Below are 19328 nucleotides of genomic sequence, written 5' to 3' on the forward strand. Positions count from 1 at the left end.
CCCGCCTCTCTTGTTGCTCTCTCCCGCCGGGCGCCCGCCCGCCTCTCTTGCTCTTCCCGCCCGCCTGTCTAAAGCGACCCCAGAATCCACTCTCCCTCCGTCTGCCTGCCTAAGGGAGCTTACTCTCCAGTCCCATCTGATCCCTCAAGCCGAGCGGCAGCCTCAATTGCCTGGTACAGTAATTTACTGAACATCACTGATTTATGCAATTTTATCTTTAACACTACTGTTGCTGTCTAAAACATCTCAGTGTGGCAGCATGGGCATCTTGGTGTGGGCCATATGTTTGGGCTAAATGGGCATCTCTGTGTGGGCCTTATGTGTAATGGGCGTCTCTGTGTGGGCCTTATGAATAATGGGCATCTGTGTGGGCCTTATGAATAACAGGCATCTCTGTGTGTGGCATATGTATAACGGGCATCTCTGTGTGTGGCATATGTATAATGGGCATCTCTGTGTGTGGCATATGTATAATGGGCATCTCTGTGTGTAACATATGTATAATAACTGTTACGGAGCGGGGCATATGTATAATGGGCATCACGGTGTGGGGCATATGTATAATGGGCTTGACGGTGTGGGGCATATGTATAATGGGCTTGACGGTGTGGGGCATATGTATAATGGGCTTGACGGTGTGGGGCATATGTATAATGGACATCACGGTGTGGGCCTTATGTATAACGGGCATCTCTGTGTGTGGCATATGTATAATAACTGTTACGGAGCGGGGCATATGTATAATGGGCATGACGGTGTGGGGCATATGTATAATGGGCATGACAGTGTGGGGCATATGTATAATGGGCATGACAGTGTGGGGCATATGTATAATGGGCATGACAGTGTGGGGCATATGTATAATGGGTATCACGGTGTGGGGCATATGTATAATGGGCTTGACGGTGTGGGGCACATGTATAATTGACATCACGGTGTGGGCCTTATGTATAACGGGCATCTCTGTGTGTGGCATATGTATAACGGGCATCTCTGTGAGTGGCATATGTATAACGGGCATCTCTGTGAGTGGCATATGTATAACAGGCATCTCTGTGAGTGGCATATGTATAACGAGCATCTCTGTGTGCGGCATATGTATAATAAGCGTTACAGTGTGGGGCATATGTATAATAACTGTTACGGAGCGGGGCATATGTATAATGGGCTTGACGGTGTGGGGCATTTGTATAATGGACATCACGGTGTGGGCCTTATGTATGATGGGCATCTCTGTGTGTGGCATATGTATAATAAGCGTTACAGTGTGGGGCATATGTATAATGGCATCACGGTGTGGGGCATATGTATAATGGGCATCACGGTGTGTGGCATATGTATAATGCAAATCTCTGTGTGTGGCATATGTATAATTAACGTGACGGAGTGAGGAATTATGTTTTTATTTTTTTTCCCTCATTTTTTTTTATGTAATGTCCCGCCCCTTTTGTAGCTCCTCCTACATCACCGCCCACTTTCTTCCCCCGCCCACAGTTCCTGAACCTATTTTCCTCCAAAAATAGCACTGGATACAGGGGTACCACAGGCAATACATACATACATACATACATACAGGGGTACCACTGGCAGCACATACATACAGGGGTACCACTGGCAGCACATACATACATACATACATACATTCATCAGGGTTGCCGACTTTCAAAAAATCCTCTCCGGGAGAAGCCTGGAGAGGAATCTTGTATTACGCGTTTTGGGGGTGGGGCTTAATGGTGACGTCATTAAGCCCCGCCCCCATTACGACAAATAGCCAAAATAACTGATATCCATGGAGGGCACGGGGCTAAAACTACACGATTGTGCCGTTTTAGCTCCGCCCCCTCCCCTGAGACCCGCGGATTGTGGCATATAAATGCCGCGATCGGGGGGCTCAGTGGGGGTCCCCCTGATTCCGGGAGGGTTGCCCACCCTTCCGGGGACCGGGAGGAAGGACCCGATTTTCGGGAGACTCCCGCAAATTCCGGGAGGGTCGGCAACCCTGACATACATACAGGGGTACCACTGGCAGCACATACATACATACATACAGGGATACCACTGGCAGCCTGTACATTACACTGCGCCCCATCCTCTACCATGTGTGCACCACAACAGCCTCCTCCTGTCCCAGCGTCTTCCCTCCTGCACCCTCCGTAGCCCTGGTGTATGTGCTGCATAGACCGGGCACCATGGCCAGTACCAGGGGCATATATATATAATTTTTCTGGTGATCTTTGCATGCACAGTGGGGTCTGATCACTCTAGTGCACACCGCTGCTCCGGCGAGGAATACAGACAGGTACTACAGCATGTCCCATACTTGCCTACCTGATCCTCTCCATGCGGGAGAAAATGCTCTGCTCCTGGACTTCCCCGGTAATGTATAATTGCCAACACCTGTGGTGAAACACCTTTACCTAGCTCCCCACAGGTGATGGCAATCATACATTACCAGGGAAGCCCAGAAACAGAGCATTTTCTCCCGCATGGAGAGGGTCAGGTAGGCAAGTATGGCATGTCCCTACCATTATAACATAGTCAGGAGGGAGAGAGATACAGTAACAGCGAATCAGCTCCTAGCTGCCATGTTACAGAGTCATTAGCTCTGGATGGTACTTTCCCTCAGCATGCAGCTGATCCTGCTGAACCAGTGCTGACAGAGCATGCTGGGAGTTTTGCAGTCATTGTGACGTATGGCTCTCTGTAGAACTACACCTACTAGCTACCAGAAGTGTCACATGACTCCCTGTCCCCAGGGTGGGGGAGGTTGCAATGTTCCTGAGGAAGCTGCTGACAAAGCTAAGAACAGCCACAGACAGAACCATGAGTACAGGTGAGTGGTAACTTCTAACACACGTGGGCGAAGGTCTGGGGGTAACGGTGATAATGCAGGTGGGCAAGAGTCTGCACGTGGGCAAGGGTCTGCGGTAACGGTAATAATAAGGGTGGGCAAGAGTCTGCACTTGGATGAGGGTCTAAGGCTGGGGTAGCCAACCCTAGTCCTCGAGAGCTACCAACAGTGCATGTTTTGCAGGTCTCCTCACAGAATCGCAAGTGAGCTAATTAGCTCCATCTGTGTATCTTTTAAAATGTGTCAGTGATTAATGAGTGCAGCTGTGCAGCAGCTAGGTTGTCTGGAAAATGTGCACTGTTGGTAGCTCTCGAGGGCTAGGGTTGGCTACCACTGGTCTAAGGTAACGGTAATAATAAGGGTGGGCGACAGTCTGCATGTGGGCAAGGGTCTGTGGTAACGGTAATAGGGTTGGGATCGTTGGGTCTACAGCAAGTTGGTTGAGAAGCATTAGGTCGACACCTTTAGGTCGACATGGGTCAAAGTCGACAGGTCATTAGGTGGACACAAGCAACAGGTCGACAGGGTCTAGGTCGACAGTCAAAGGTCGACACAGGGTTTTTCACTGTTTTTACATGAAGGTCTACACAGTCAACATGGAACATAGTTTCAAGTGCACCGCATCCCCTCGCATTGCTCACTATGCTTTGGGCACAGTGCCTCGCTGCGCTCAGCACAATATCTTATTCTCCCACCATGCCCTAGGGCAGGCATTCCCGACCACGGTCCTCAAGGCACACCAACACTGCAGGTTTTAGTGATATTCAGGCTTCTGAAGTAACTGTAATAATACAAGTGGATGAGGATCTGGGGTAATTGTAATAATGCAGGTAGGCGAGGGTCTGGGCTAACTGTAATAATCCAGATGGGCAAGGGTCAGTGTATTACTCCTGATCACAATGCATCCCACTGATCCTCTTGCTGAGTCACTGTTATTGTCTATTATTCCTGATCACAATGCACATCAAACTGATCACCTTGCTGAGTCATTCTGATCGTCTATTATTCCTGATCACAATGCCTCACACTGGTCATCTTTCTGAGTCACCCTGATCATCTACCCTCACCCACCTGCATTATTACTGTTACTCCACAACCTTGCCCACCTTCACTATTACTGTTAATCCATACCCTCACCCACCTGCATTATTGTTACCCGAGACCCTCGCCCACCTGCATTATTACCATTACCCCAGGGTAATGGTAATAATGCAGGTGGGCGAGGGTCTCGGGTAACAATAATGCAGGTGGGTGAGGGTATGGATTAACAGTAATAGTGAAGGTGGGCAAGGTTGTGGAGTAACAGTAATAATGCAGGTGGGTGAGGGTAGATGATCAGGGTGACTCAGAAAGATGACCAGTGTGAGGCATTGTGATCAGGAATAATAGACGATCAGAATGACTCAGCAAGGTGATCAGTTTGATGTGCATTGTGATCAGGAATAATAGACAATAACAGTGACTCAGCAAGAGGATCAGTGGGATGCATTGTGATCAGGAGTAATACACTGACCGGGACTAGTCGATCACACATGGGGTGTGGTATGTAACATGGGAGTGCAATACAATGCTTATCACACATAATAAAGTTCTACCATTCTTAGGGGACAATTAAGGGTGAGTTTGTCTGAGCAATGCCCAGGGACATCCAGAAGTAGTCACCAAACTGAGGACCAAGCACTCCTACATGGGCCTGATTCAGACCTGATCAGAGCAGTGCTAATTTGCAGAGCCCTGTGATCAGGTATACACCGCCCGTGACATCCCGTACAAACTCATGAATTGCTAAGCCCATCACGCTGGATCGGAGATTCACTGCATATCCATGCGCTGTCGCTCACCAGCGGCTGCAATAAAAACCATCGGATCGGGTCACACGCCCTCCCACAAACTCACGCCTACGTTACCACTGACAATAATAAGGGTGGACGAGAGTCTGCAAGTGGGCGAGGGTCTGTGGTAATGGTAATAATGCGGGTGGGAGAGCGTCTGCATGTGGGCGAGGGTCTGTGGTAATGGTAATAATGCGGGTGGGAAAGCGTCTGCATGTGGGCGAGGGTCTGTGGTAATGGTAATAATGCGGGTGGGAGAGCGTCTGCAAGTGGGCGAGGGTCTGTGGTAACGGTAATAATGCAGGTGGGCGAGGGTCTGCAAGTGGGCGAGGGTCTGTGGTAACGGTAATAATGCGGGTGGGAGAGAGTCTGCAAGTGGGCGAGGGTCTGTGGTAACGGTAATAATGCGGGTGGAAGAGAGTCTGCAAGTGGGCGAGGGTCTGTGGTAACGGTAATAATGCAGGTGGGCGAGGGTCTGCAAGTGGGCGAGGGTCTGTGGTAACAGTAATAATGCAGGTGGGCGAGGGTCTGCAAGTGGGCGAGGGTCTGTGGAAACAGTAATAATGCGGGTGGGAGAGAGTCTGCAAGTGGGCGAGGGTCTGTGGCATGGGTCTTCAAACTGCGGCCCTCCAGATGTTGTGAAACTACAAATCCCAGCATGCCTTGCCACAGTTTTGCTATAAGGGAGTGTTAAAACTGTGGCAAGGCATGCTAGGATTTGTAGTTTCACAACATCTGGAGGGCCGCAGTTTGAAGACCCATGGTCTGTGGTAACGGTAATAATGCGGGTGGGCGAGGGTCTGCAAGTGGGCGTGGGTCTGTGGTAACGGTAATAATGCGGGTGGAAGAGAGTCTGCAAGTGGGCGAGGGTATGTGGTAACAGTAATAATGCAGGTGGGCGAGGGTCTGCAAGTGGGCGAGGGTCTTTGGTAACGGTAATAATGCAGGTGGGCGAGGGTCTGCAAGTGGGCGAGGGTCTGTGGTAACGGTAATAATGCAGGTGGAAGAGAGTCTGCAAGTGGGCGAGGGTCTGTGGTAACAGTAATAATGCAGGTGGGCGAGGGTCTGCAAGTGGGCGAGGGTCTGTGGTAACAGTAATAATGCAGGTGGGCGAGGTTCTGCAAGTGGGCGAGGGTCTGTGGTAACGGTAATAAGGAGGGTGGGCGACAGTCTGCATGTGGGCGAGGGTCTGTGGTAACAGTAATAATGCAGGTGGGCGAGGGTCTGTGGTAACGGTAATAAGGAGGATGGGCGACAGTCTGCATGTGGGCAAGGGTCTGTGATAACGGTAATAGGGTTGGGATCGTTGGGTCTACAGCAAGTTGGTTGAGAAGCGTTAGGTCGACATGGGTCAAGGTCGACAGGTCAATAGGTTGACACAAGCAACAGGTTGACAGGGTCTAGGTCGACACAGGGTTTTTCACTGTTTTTACCCGAATGTAGACACAGTCAACATGGAACATAGTTTCAAGGGCACCGCATCCCCTCGCATTGCTCACTGAGCTCGGCACACTATTTTATTCTCCCACCACGCCCTCCCTCCTGGATGGTAGGGCAGGAAATAAGCAGCCGAGGGTCTGTGGTAACAGTAATAATGAGGGTGGGCAAGACTCTGCATGTGGGCAAGGGTCTGTGGTAACTTATGCACGTGGGCAAGGTGTGTGGTAATTCTAATAATGTAGGTGGGCGAGGAACTGGGGTAAAACACTTCCCATAGCGCACACATCGTGTACATTGCAGGGAACGCGTCCAGCAAAGAGAGCACTTCCCATAGCGCACAAATTGTGTACATCACAGGGAACACGTCCAACACAGAGAGCACTTCCCATAGCGCACACATCATGTACATCGCAGGGAGCGCGTCCAGCACGGAGAGCACTTCCCATAGCGCGCACATCGTGCACATCACAGGGAACACGTCCAGCACAGAGAGCACTTCCCATAGCGCACACATCGTGTACATTGCAGGAAAGGTGTCCAGCACGGAGAGCACTTGCCATAGCGCACACATCGTGTACATCGCAGGGAACACGTCCAGCACGGAGAGCACTTGCCATAGCGCACAAATTGTGTACATCCCAGGGAACACGTCCAGCACAAAGAGCACTTCCCATAGCGCACACATCGTGTACATTGCAGGGAACGTGTCCAGCAAAGAGAGCACTTCCCATAGCGCACAAATTGTGTACATCACAGGGAACACGTCCAGCACAGAGAGCACTTCCCATAGCGCACACATCGTGTACATCGCAGGGAACGCGTCCAGCACAGAGAGCACTTGCCATAGCGCACACATCGTGTACATCACAGGGAACGTGTCCAGCATAGAGAGCACTTCCCATAGCGCACACATCGTGTACATCGCAGGGAACGCGTCCAGCACAGAGAGCACTTGCCATAGCGCTCAAATCGTGTACATCACAGGGAACGCGTAAAGCACAGAGAGCACTTCCTATAGCGCACACATCATGTACATCACAGGTAACGCATCCAGCACAGAGAGCACTTCCCGTAGCGCACACATCATGTATATCGCAGGGAACACGTCCAGCACAGAGAGCACTTCCCAGAGCGCACACGTCGTGTACATTGCAGGAAACGTGGCCAGCACGTAGAGCACTTCCCATAGCGCACAAATCGTGTACATCACAGGGAACGAGTCCAGCACAGAGAGCACTTCACATAGCGCACACATCATGTATATCGCAGGGAGCGCGTCCAGCACTTTACACAGCACACACATTGTGTACATCTCTAGGAACGCATCCAGCACAGAGAGCAATTCCCATAGTGCACACATCGTGTACATTGCAGGGAACGCATCCAGCACAGAGAGCACTTCCCAGAGTGCCCACATAATGTACAATTTAAATAAAATCGATGGATTTAGACTTGAGACATGTTATCCATTATATGGCAAGAACTGCCTAATATTTGCACAAATAAAAATCAGAACTCATTGCACGATTCAATCAGCAATGTACCGGTATCGCAGGTTACACCACGCCATGTGCCACTCATCTGCCAGTGGTAATATTATCCTGCACTACAGTGTTAGATCCTAGTAATAGTGAATTGCAGAACTGTGATAGTGGTGAATTACTGGGATTACAGTACAGTAATAACTCACTATTACCACTGTTCTGTAATTCACTATTATTTGTATTAAAGAATACTGGGCCTTATTCTGGTTCACTCAGATTCCTTTTCAAATGGACAAAACCATGTGCACCGCAGGTGGGGCAGATGTAACATGTGCATAGAGAATTAGATTTGGGTGAGTTATTTTGTTTCTGTGCAGAGAAAAAAAAAATACAGACTACTTTATTTTTACACTGCAATATAGATCTCACTTTGAAGAAAAACCCCACCCACATCTACTTCTCTCTGCACAAGTAACATCTGCCCCGCTGCAGTGCACATGTTTTTTTCCATCTGAGAAGGAATTTGCCTCTAAGAGTGAATCAGAATAAGGCCCAATGTGCTCACAAAAAGGGTAGACTAAATAGACCGACTGGTTCTTATCTGCTGTCACATTCTATGTTTCCCACAGTAATTACATACGATGAGCTAAAGAAGCTGATCGCCACCAGAAATGTACAGATATTTGATGTGAGAACGGCAGAGGAAGTTAAAGATGGAAAGATTCCAAACTCTACCAATATACCAGGTGAGATTTGCTACACTTGTTGAAAGGAAGAGATGCTTATAGCAATAAAACACATACCCGGGATGAGCCTCAGTGGATGTTGCAGTCCCGGGGAAAGGCCAGACAACAGGTAGCATAACAGCAGCAGGGATGAGAATCAGTGGATGGTGCAGTATCGGGGGAAAGGCCAGCCACCAGGCAGCACAGTGGTGGCAGGGATGAGCCTCAGCGGATGGTGCAGTCCCAGAGAAAGACCAGCCATGATGTAACACAGCAGCAGCAGGAATGAGCCTCAGTGGATGGTGCAGTCTCTGGGAAAAACCAGCCTCCAGGTAGCACAGTGGTGGCAGGGATGAGCCTCAGCAGATGGTGCAGTGTCGGGGAAAAGCCAGCCACCAGGTAGCACAGTGGTGGCAGGGATGAGCCTCAGCTGATGGTGCAGTCCTGCAGAAAGGCCAGCCACCAGGTAGCACAGCAGCAGGGATGAGCCTCAGAGGATGGTGCAGTCTCAGGGAAAGACCAGCCACCAGGTAGCACAGAAGTGGCAGAGATGAGCCTCAGCAGATGGTGCAATCCTGGGGAAAGGCCAGTCACCATGTAGCACAGCAGCGGCAGGGATGAGTCTCAGCAGATGGTGCAGTCCCGGGGAAAGACCAGCCACCAGGTAGCATAGCAGCGGCAGGGATAAGCCTCAGCAGATGGTGCAGTCCTGGGGAAAGACCAGCCACCAGGTAGCACAGCAGCAGGGATGAGCCTCAGAGGATGGTGCAGTCTCAGGGAAAGACCAGCCACCAGGTAGCACAGAAGTGGCAGAGATGAGCCTCAGCAGATGGTGCAATCCTGGGGAAAGACCAGCCACCAGGTAGCACAGCAGCGGCAGAGATGAGCCTCAGCGGATGGTGCAGTCCCGGGGGAAAGACCAGCCACCAGGTAGCACAGAAGTGGCAGAGATGAGCCTCAGCGGATGGTGCAGTCCCGGGGGAAAGACCAGCCACCAGGCAGCATAGCAGCGGCAGGGATGAGCCTCAGCAGATGGTGCAGTCTGGGGGAAAGACCAGCCACCAGGTAACAGCGGTGGCAGGGTTAGAGCTAACCCTAACTGTAATTAGAGGTCACAGCTGATGAATAGGGGTGAGCTGTAGAGAGGCAGGAACATGACGATGTTTGTGTATTTAAGTCACTGAGATTGAAGACGCTCTGAAGATGGACCCAGACACTTTCAAAGTGATGTATAAAGTGGAGAAGCCCCGGCTGGACGATGACAACAACCTGGTGTTTCACTGCCAAATGGGCAAGAGAGGACAACGGGCCACTAATATTGCTGCCGAACTGGGATACAAGCAGTAAGTTTTCTATAAGGCCCCCATATACTACTGTGATTTGGTCCAATTTGACCCGATTCCAATGGATCGGGCCAATAAATCAGATCAAATCACATGTGTTTGACATCCCATGTGTCCCGTGCGCATTGGGTTGGACCCTAGATATTTAGGGCCCCATTTATCAAGTAATATTTGTGGCTAAATCCCCCCAAAAAAACCATTTTCGGGGGTTAGCTGCAAATATTAAGTATCACCCCAATGTATCAAAGGGGAACCACAGCAGGAATCTCCGATCCCTGCTACGATCCCCCCTGCACCGCAGCTGGGCACATCCCTCATAGGTTTCTATCGGGGATGCAAAGCTGTCTGATGTATCAACATCGGGCAGCCCGGCTTCACATCCATGGGCTTTCGCCAATCTGAGATGGCAATAGCCCATTGTAGCCTGTGTCTACGGGATCGCACTGCCCTGGCAATATTCAATATCCTTAATAAATGGGCCCCTTAACCTACTGCAAATAAAACACACAATGTATTGGGTCCAATTCCATAGGTGTGTGCCAGCAGTGAGGCACCGCTGGCACACACCTATGTGCAGGTCCAGACAGCGGTGAGCAGCAGTAGGATTTAAATAATAATAAAAAAAAAACGGTACTTGTTTCCTAGCACGGCCACAAATCTTATGGATCGTGTACCTTTAGTTAAGGTACACGATCCATACGATGGACCCGATTTCCTTTGAAATCAGGTCCATTTGGCCGGCTAGGACAAAATATCGGGGGCATCGCGTCGGTCGGGACCGTTAACAATGGTCCCGACGCGACCGACGCGATGCCCGCGATTTCCCCATAGGCTTCAATGTTAAAAAATATTTTAACATTGAAATCATGTCGGGAAAGGTAAAATATCGGGGGCATCGCTTCGGTCGGGACCATTAACATAGGTCCCGACGCGATGCCCCCGATTTTTACATAGGCTTCAATGTTAAAAGATTTTTTAACATTGAAATCCTGAAAAAATGTGAAAAATGTGAAATGGGCCAATATGACCCATTTCACATTTTAGATGTCCCCGTCGTCACCCCACGATAGACGCCAACCCGAAGCGTGGCGAGCGCAGCGAGCCCGCGAGGGGCGGCGGTGCGCGTCCTCCGACCTTTTCATTCCCCTACTATCCACGTCGGCGTGGAGTTGAGAATAGAATAGTGTGGCGAGCGCAGCGAGCCACCGAGCCCGAAGCGTGGCGAGCCCCGCGAGGGGACGCGGATACCTTCACAGTTATACGCGTCCCCTTGCGGGCTTCACAGGTGTCCCTCGTTCCTCTGTTTCAGTGCCCGGAACTTCCTAGGTGGTTACAAGGAGTGGGCAGAAAAGGAAGGCCAATGAAGAATCGCCATCTCCTCTCCACAATACCGTCCACTGCACCCACTAACCTGGCACGTTTCTGTTCTGCTGGAAGTCACTTGCCATTAATCAGTATCAGAGAGGAGACAAGTACAATTCCTGCCATGCCACAGTACACTACCCTTCATCTGCGAAGCAGAACGCGGTGTGTGCCAGATCTTCCATCCGATGCCTTACTAGGAGAAAGTGACATTACCTACTAAAGACAACTCATTTGTGGGATGTGACAGGCAGTGGTTATATGCCATTGATTTAGGGTTTTCACAAAGAAATATAATGGGTTTTTTTTAAATGTATAGCATGCCATTTCTTCAGGATTGTCCTCATCTATGTATTCACAATCACGGTCACCACTTCACGTTATACATTGCCATATATAATGATCACACACACAAGGAGGGGAGGGGGTGCACATAATAATGATCACACATGAGGGGGGGGGCACATAATAATGATCACACGCACATAATAATGATCACCCATGGGGGGGCACATAATAATGATCACAGATAAGGGGCTCATAATAATGATCACAGGCAAATAATAATGATCACACATGGGGGGCACATAATAATGATCACACATGCAGATGGGGGGGGCACATAATAATGATCACACATACGGGGGAAGCACATAATACTGATCACACATGGGGGGGACATAATAATGATCACACATGCAGATGGGGGGCACATAATAATGATCACACATACACATGGGGGGGCACATAATAATGATCACACACACATGGGGAGCACATAATAATGATCACACACACATGGGGAGCACATAATAATGATCACACACATACGGGGCACATAATAATGATCACACACATACGGGGCACATAATAATGATCACACATGCAGATGGGGGGCACATAATAATGATCACACATACACATGGGGGGGCACATAATAATGATCACACACATACGGGGCACATAATAATGATCACACATGCAGATGGGGGGCACATAATAATGATCACACATACGGGGGAAGCACATAATACTGATCACACATGGGGGGGACATAATAATGATCACACATGCAGATGGGGGGCATATTATAATGATCACACACATAGGGGGGGCACATAATAATGATCACACAAACACATAATAATGATCACACATTGGGGGCACATAATAATGATCACACATGCAGATGGGGGGGCACATAATAATGATCACATACACGGGGGCACATAATAATGATCACACACACATGGGGAGCACATAATAATAATGATCACACACATGGGGGGCACATAATAATAATGATCACACACATGGGGGTCACATAATAATGATCACACATGCAGATGGGGGGTTCATAATAATGATCATACATGCAGATGGGGGGCACATAATAATGATCACACACACATGGGGAGCACATTATAATGATGATCACACACATGGGGGCACATATTAATGATGACACATGCAGATGGGGGGGGGCACATAATAATGATCACACATGCAGATGGGGGGCACATTATAATAATGATCACACACATGGGGGGCACCTAATAATGATCACACATGCAGATGGGGGGGGGGCATATAATAATGATCACACGCACACACACATGGGGGGGCACATAATAATGATCACACACACGGGGGGGCACATAATGAACACACATACGGGGCACATAATAATGATCACATATGGGGGGGCACATAATAATGATCACACGCATGGGGGGCACATAATAATGATCACACACATGGGGGGCACATAATAAATGATCACACACATGGGGGCACATAATGATCACACACATGGAGGGGCACATAATAATGATCACATACGAGGAGCACATAATTACACACACAAGGGGGGGCACATAATAATGATCACACACACACATGTGGGCACATAATAATGATCACACACACATGGGGGGGGGGGCATAATAATGGTCACACACGGGGAGGGAGCACATAATAATACAAACGTGACAGCACAGATAGGGTCCTACAGCACAGCCCAAACTTCACCGTACAGTTGGGGGTCATACAGCACAGAGCAAACGTGACAGGACAGCTAGGGTTATACAGCACAAACGTGACAGCATGGCTGGGGTCCTACAGCACAGCAAAATATGACAGCACAGCTGGAGTCATACAGCACAGCACAAATGAGGCAGCACAGCTGGGGTCATACAGCAAAACACAAATGAGGCAGCACAGCCGGGGCCATACAGCACAAACGAGGCAACACAGCCAGGGGGCGCACAGCACAAACGTGGCAGCACAGCTGGGGTCATACATCACAGCACAAACGCGGTAGCACAGCTGGAGCCATACAGCACAAACGTGGCAGCACAGCTTGGGGTCATACAGCACAGCAAAATGTGACAGCACAACTGGGGTCATACATCACAGCACAAACGAGGCAACACAGCCGGGTGCCATAAAGCAGAAACCTGACCCACAGCTGGGGTCATACAGCACAGCACAAATGTGGCAGCACTGCTGGGATCAAACGAGGCAGCACAGCTGGGGGCAGTAGACAGTCGGCGCAGACATAAAACGTGAAGGTAATACAGAAGATGTCAGCAACACAGCAGCAGACAGGCGACACAGATATAAAACCATGAAGGTAATAAAGAGAATGTCGGTAACACAGCAGCAGACAGGCGACACAGATATAAAACAATGAAGGTAATACAGAGAATGTCAGTAACACAGCAGCAGACAGGCGGCACAGATATAAAAAAATGAAGGTAATACAGAGAATGTCAGTAACACAGCAGCAGGCAGGCGACACAGATATATAACCATGAAGGTAATACAGAGAATGTCAGTAACACAGCAGCAGGCAGGCGACACAGATATATAACCATGAAGGTAATACAGAGAATGTCAGTAACACAGCAGACAGGCGACACAGATATAAAACCATGAAGGTAATACAGAGAATGTCAGTAACACAGCAGCAGACAGGTGGCACAGATATAAAACCATGAAGGTGATATAGAGAATGCCAGTAACACAGCAGCAGACAGGCAGCACAGATATAGAACCACAAAGGTAATACAGAGAATGTCAGTAACACAGCAGCAGGAAGGCGGCACAGATATTAAACCAGGCATGTTATACAGAGAATGTCAGTAACAAAGCAGCAGACAGGCGGCACAGATATAAAACCAGGAAGGTAATACAGAGAATGTCAGTAACACAGCAGCATACAGGCGGCACAGATATAAAAGCATGAAGGTAATACAGAAGATGTCAGCAACACAGCAGAGGACAGGTAGCACATATTTAAACCACTCACGTAATACAGAGAATGTCAGGAGCACAGCAACAGACAGGCTGTACAGATATAAAACCATAAAGGTAATACAGAGAATACAGAGAATGTCAGTAACACAGCAGCTGGTGGGCGGCACAGATATAAAACCACACACGTAATACAGAGAATGTCAGTAACACAGCAGCAGGCAGGCGGCACAGATATAAAACCATGAAGGTAATACAGAGAATGTCAGTAACACAGCAGCAGGCAGGCGGCACAGATATAAAACCATGAAGGTAATACAGAGAATGTCAGTAACACAGCAGCAGGCAGGCAGCACAGATATAAAACCATGAAGGTAATACAGAGAATGTCAGTAACACAGCAGCAGGCAGGCGGCACAGATATAAAACCATGAAGGTAAGACTGTCTGCTGCTGTGTTACTGTGATCCTCTGTATTACCTTCATGGTTTTATATCTGTGCCGCCTGTCTGCTGCTGTTTTACTGTCATCCTCTGTATTACGTGCGTGGTTTTATATCTGTGCCGCCTGCCTGCTGCAGTATCAGTAATACAGCAGCAGGCAGGCGGCACAGATATAAAACCAGGCACGTAATACATAGGATGACAGTAAAACAGCAGCAGACAGGCGGCACAGATATAAAACCATGAGGGTAATACAGCCAATGACAGTTAACACAGCAGCAGACAGGTGGCACAGATATAAAACCACGCACGTAATACAGAGAATGTCAGTAACACAGCAGCAGGCAGGCGGCACAGATATAAAACCACACACGAAATGCGGAGAATGTCAGTAACACAGCAGCAGACAGGCGGAACAGATATAAAACCATGAAGGTAATACAAAGAATGTCAGTAACACAGCAGCAGGCAGGCGGCACAGATATATAACCATGAACGTAATACAGAGAATGTCAGTAACACAGCAGCAGGCAGGTGGCACAGATATAAAACCACACACGTAATACAGAGAATGTCAGTAACACAGCAGACAGGCGACACAGATATAAAACCATGAAGGTAATACAGAGAATGTCAGTAACACAGCAGCAGACAGGTGGCACAGATATAAAACCATGAAGGTGATATAGAGAATGCCAGTAACACAGCAGCAGACAGGCAGCACAGATATAGAACCACAAAGGTAATACAGAGAATGTCAGTAACACAGCAGCAGGAAGGCGGCACAGATATTAAACCAGGCATGTTATACAGAGAATGTCAGTAACAAAGCAGCAGACAGGCGGCACAGATATAAAACCAGGAAGGTAATACAGAGAATGTCAGTAACACAGCAGCATACAGGCGGCACAGATATAAAAGCATGAAGGTAATACAGAAGATGTCAGCAACACAGCAGAGGACAGGTAGCACATATTTAAACCACTCACGTAATACAGAGAATGTCAGGAGCACAGCAACAGACAGGCTGTACAGATATAAAACCATAAAGGTAATACAGAGAATGTCAGTAACACAGCAGCTGGTGGGCGGCACAGATATAAAACCACACACGTAATACAGAGAATGTCAGTAACACAGCAGCAGGCAGGCGGCACAGATATAAAACCATGAAGGTAATACAGAGAATGTCAGTAACACAGCAGCAGGCAGGCGGCACAGATATAAAACCATGAAGGTAATACAGAGAATGTCAGTAACACAGCAGCAGGCAGGCAGCACAGATATAAAACCATGAAGGTAATACAGAGAATGTCAGTAACACAGCAGCAGGCAGGCGGCACAGATATAAAACCATGAAGGTAAGACTGTCTGCTGCTGTGTTACTGTGATCCTCTGTATTACCTTCATGGTTTTATATCTGTGCCGCCTGTCTGCTGCTGTTTTACTGTCATCCTCTGTATTACGTGCGTGGTTTTATATCTGTGCCGCCTGCCTGCTGCAGTATCAGTAATACAGCAGCAGGCAGGCGGCACAGATATAAAACCAGGCACGTAATACATAGGATGACAGTAAAACAGCAGCAGACAGGTGGCACAGATATAAAACCATGAGGGTAATACAGCCAATGACAGTTAACACAGCAGCAGACAGGTGGCACAGATATAAAACCACGCACGTAATACAGAGAATGTCAGTAACACAGCAGCAGGCAGGCGGCACAGATATAAAACCACACACGAAATGCGGAGAATGTCAGTAACACAGCAGCAGACAGGCGGAACAGATATAAAACCATGAAGGTAATACAAAGAATGTCAGTAACACAGCAGCAGGCAGGCGGCACAGATATATAACCATGAACGTAATACAGAGAATGTCAGTAACACAGCAGCAGGCAGGTGGCACAGATATAAAACCACACACGTAATACAGAGAATGTCAGTAACACAGTAGCAGACAGGCGACACAGATATATAACCATGAAGGTAATACAGAGAATGTCAGTAACACAGCAGCAGGCAGGCGGCACAGATATAAAACCATGCACGTAATACAGAGAATGTCAGTAACACAGCAGCAGACAGGCGACACAGATATAAAACCATGAATGTAATACAGAGAATGTCAGTAACACAGCAGCAGACAGGCGACACAGATATAAAACCATGAATGTAATACAGAGAATGTCAGTAACACAGCAGCAAGCAGGCGGCACAGATTTAAAACCACACACGTAATACAGAGAATGACAGTAACACAGCAGCAGGCAGGCGGCCCACATATAAAACCATGAATGTAATACAGAGAATGTCAGTAACACAGCAGACAGGCGGCACAATACATGCTTCCCAATGTCCCCCGCTGCCGATATTGGCGGCGGAGGGTACTCGTGGGAGGGGAGGAAATAGGCAAGTACATAGACACTTGCCGATGCCTTCTTGGAGGTGAAGGATGACAGGGGCTGCAGGGGAGCGACACGCTGCAGCATGGCCATGGTTAACCATGACCTCCCTCATCCGGACATGTTCAGATGGGGGAGGGGGTCCTTAACAATGCACTGGGGTGCACATTGTTAATGACAGGGAGCGTACCCACTTGGTGATATTGTCCACAATATTGCTCAGAAAGCCCTGTATGGGCCATAGCACAGCAGCAGCAGCCGACAGGTGCACAGATAAGAGATAGCCTGCAGCCCGCAGTAGGCGTAATGCAGGGTTGGATCGGCCTTGTGTATTCCACCCTCACAAGGTACTATGGGGAGGTAATATGCAGCTATAGTCCTCATTACTGAGGAGAAGCAGGAAGGTACACCGATTAGATGGATGTTCATCCTCGGGCGCAGATGAGCGATTCTTGTCTCTTTGCCAACCGGTTCCAGTCTCACACATAGCCCAGAGATGGTACCTGCCAGGGACAGAGGCACACTGGCGCAGTAATACATAACATGGGCTAATACCACTTTTCCCCATAATGACATTTAATACATTTACCCCCAGGTAAGGCAACCATCATGGGCGCACTGTGTGGGATCACTCTGGTTGAATAGGTCCCCACTAGAAGAAAGGACACGCTCAGAGTAGAGCCCCAACAAGCATACAAGGTGAGGCAGCCATGTTGGGCGCACTACGGAGGTTACATAATATGTGGTAGTATGATATACATTGTACGGTATGGGCGGCGCAGCCGATCCATTTGCTAGGCGGGGTTCAGCCCATGCACGCATTCGATCGAAGCTATCTGAATAAGAGCCAAAGTCCTAAAATGTGTTGCCCTTTTGTCAATGTCAACAATATGCATGTCAACTCACTGACTCTATAGAAACAGTTGACCTATCATCCGTATACCATCAGGCGATACCTCCTCTTTCACAGCCCGATGACCACCACTTCAGGTTCACCGGGACAGCAGCAGGCTTCAGCCTGGTCAGGTAAGTCCTGGAGGGGGGGACCCCTTTATTGTGGGGGTCCCCACTGCCCCAGGGCCCCAGGCCAGGCTGACTGGTCGGTAGGGTTATTGTTTTGGCCGCAGGAAGTTATATAATAAGTGTCCCCCGGCTGTGGCATTACCGTGCTGGCTGGTTTGGCCTGGGGCTGGTTCATAAAATACGGGGGACCCCTAGTCATTTTGTCCCCCGTATTTTGGGAACCAGCCCCGGACCTGGAGCCTGGGGCTGGTTTAAAAAAAAAAAAATCGGGGAACCCCTATTTGCCGGGTTTCCTGATTTTTTACCCACGCCGTTTTTTTTAGTTATTTACTTATTTAACCTTTTTTTTTTACACTCTGCAGCCTGCACGGATCTGACTGATCCATGCAGACTGCCTGTAAGAATTCGTATTAGCGGCCGTATATACGGCCGCTAATACGAATGGTTACGCCATCGGAGGGTTACAAAGCAGTCGTATTTGTCTGCTTTGTAAATTCCCCTCCGGAACACGACTTTGCATACGGCTGAAACAGCCATATGCAGTCGTATTCATTCATATTAAGAATTACGAAATTTCGTATTCGTATTCTTAGTAAATTTTCCCCTATATATTTTTTTTATTGTGCTATTATTGCCTTTTTTTTTTTAATACTAGGTGATTCATTGTGCCCTGCGGGTGCTATCCACTCCGTCGCAAGGAGCTCCACCCCCGTAACCTGTGAAGACTTTATGGCTTGTATTTTATCAAGGATGTTCTGTATACAGAGGCGGGCTGGGCCGGAGGGCAGGGTGCCACATGCCCCCCAGGCCGGTATGAGTAGCTACTGGCTGGGCCGCTGTGTGCACCTTGCACACGCTGCTGCAGCCCAGCCATCACCGCTGCAGCCGCCAGCCACCTCCGTGTGTCCAGCTTCCTGGCCACAGTGCACGAATGTAAGGTGACGGCCTCTCCCAAAATGGCCGCCGCCTTATAGGAGACAGACACTAGAGGTACTGCTATACCTCTAGTGTCTGTCAGAACTCAGAACTTAGAGAACAGCGCGGCCAGCGCTACCCGGAAGTGCGGATACGGGTAGCGCTGGCGCGCTATTTAAATGGTTAAATGGAACCCCTTGGTGACGAGCATGTACACTGGCTCCCCCCTGGCAAAAAATCCCCATGGCA

General features: G+C 48.9%; 1 protein-coding gene across 1 annotated transcript; it reads left to right on the forward strand.

The window, feature by feature from the left end:
- Window positions 1-2683: 2683 nt before the first annotated feature.
- Window positions 2684-11353, forward strand: LOC146027115 (thiosulfate:glutathione sulfurtransferase-like). The gene is made up of 4 exons (XM_083158093.1): window positions 2684-2833; window positions 8237-8353; window positions 9510-9675; window positions 10985-11353. Exons 1-4 carry the CDS (start codon window positions 2773-2775, stop codon window positions 11037-11039), a joined length of 399 nt encoding a protein of 132 aa, XP_083014219.1. The 5' UTR covers window positions 2684-2772; the 3' UTR covers window positions 11040-11353.
- The last annotated feature ends 7975 nt before the right edge of the window (window positions 11354-19328 follow it).

The sequence above is a fragment of the Crinia signifera genome, chromosome 8 (assembly GCF_055691185.1).
Source record: "Crinia signifera chromosome 8, ASM5569118v1, whole genome shotgun sequence".
Taxonomy (NCBI): domain Eukaryota; kingdom Metazoa; phylum Chordata; class Amphibia; order Anura; family Myobatrachidae; genus Crinia; species Crinia signifera.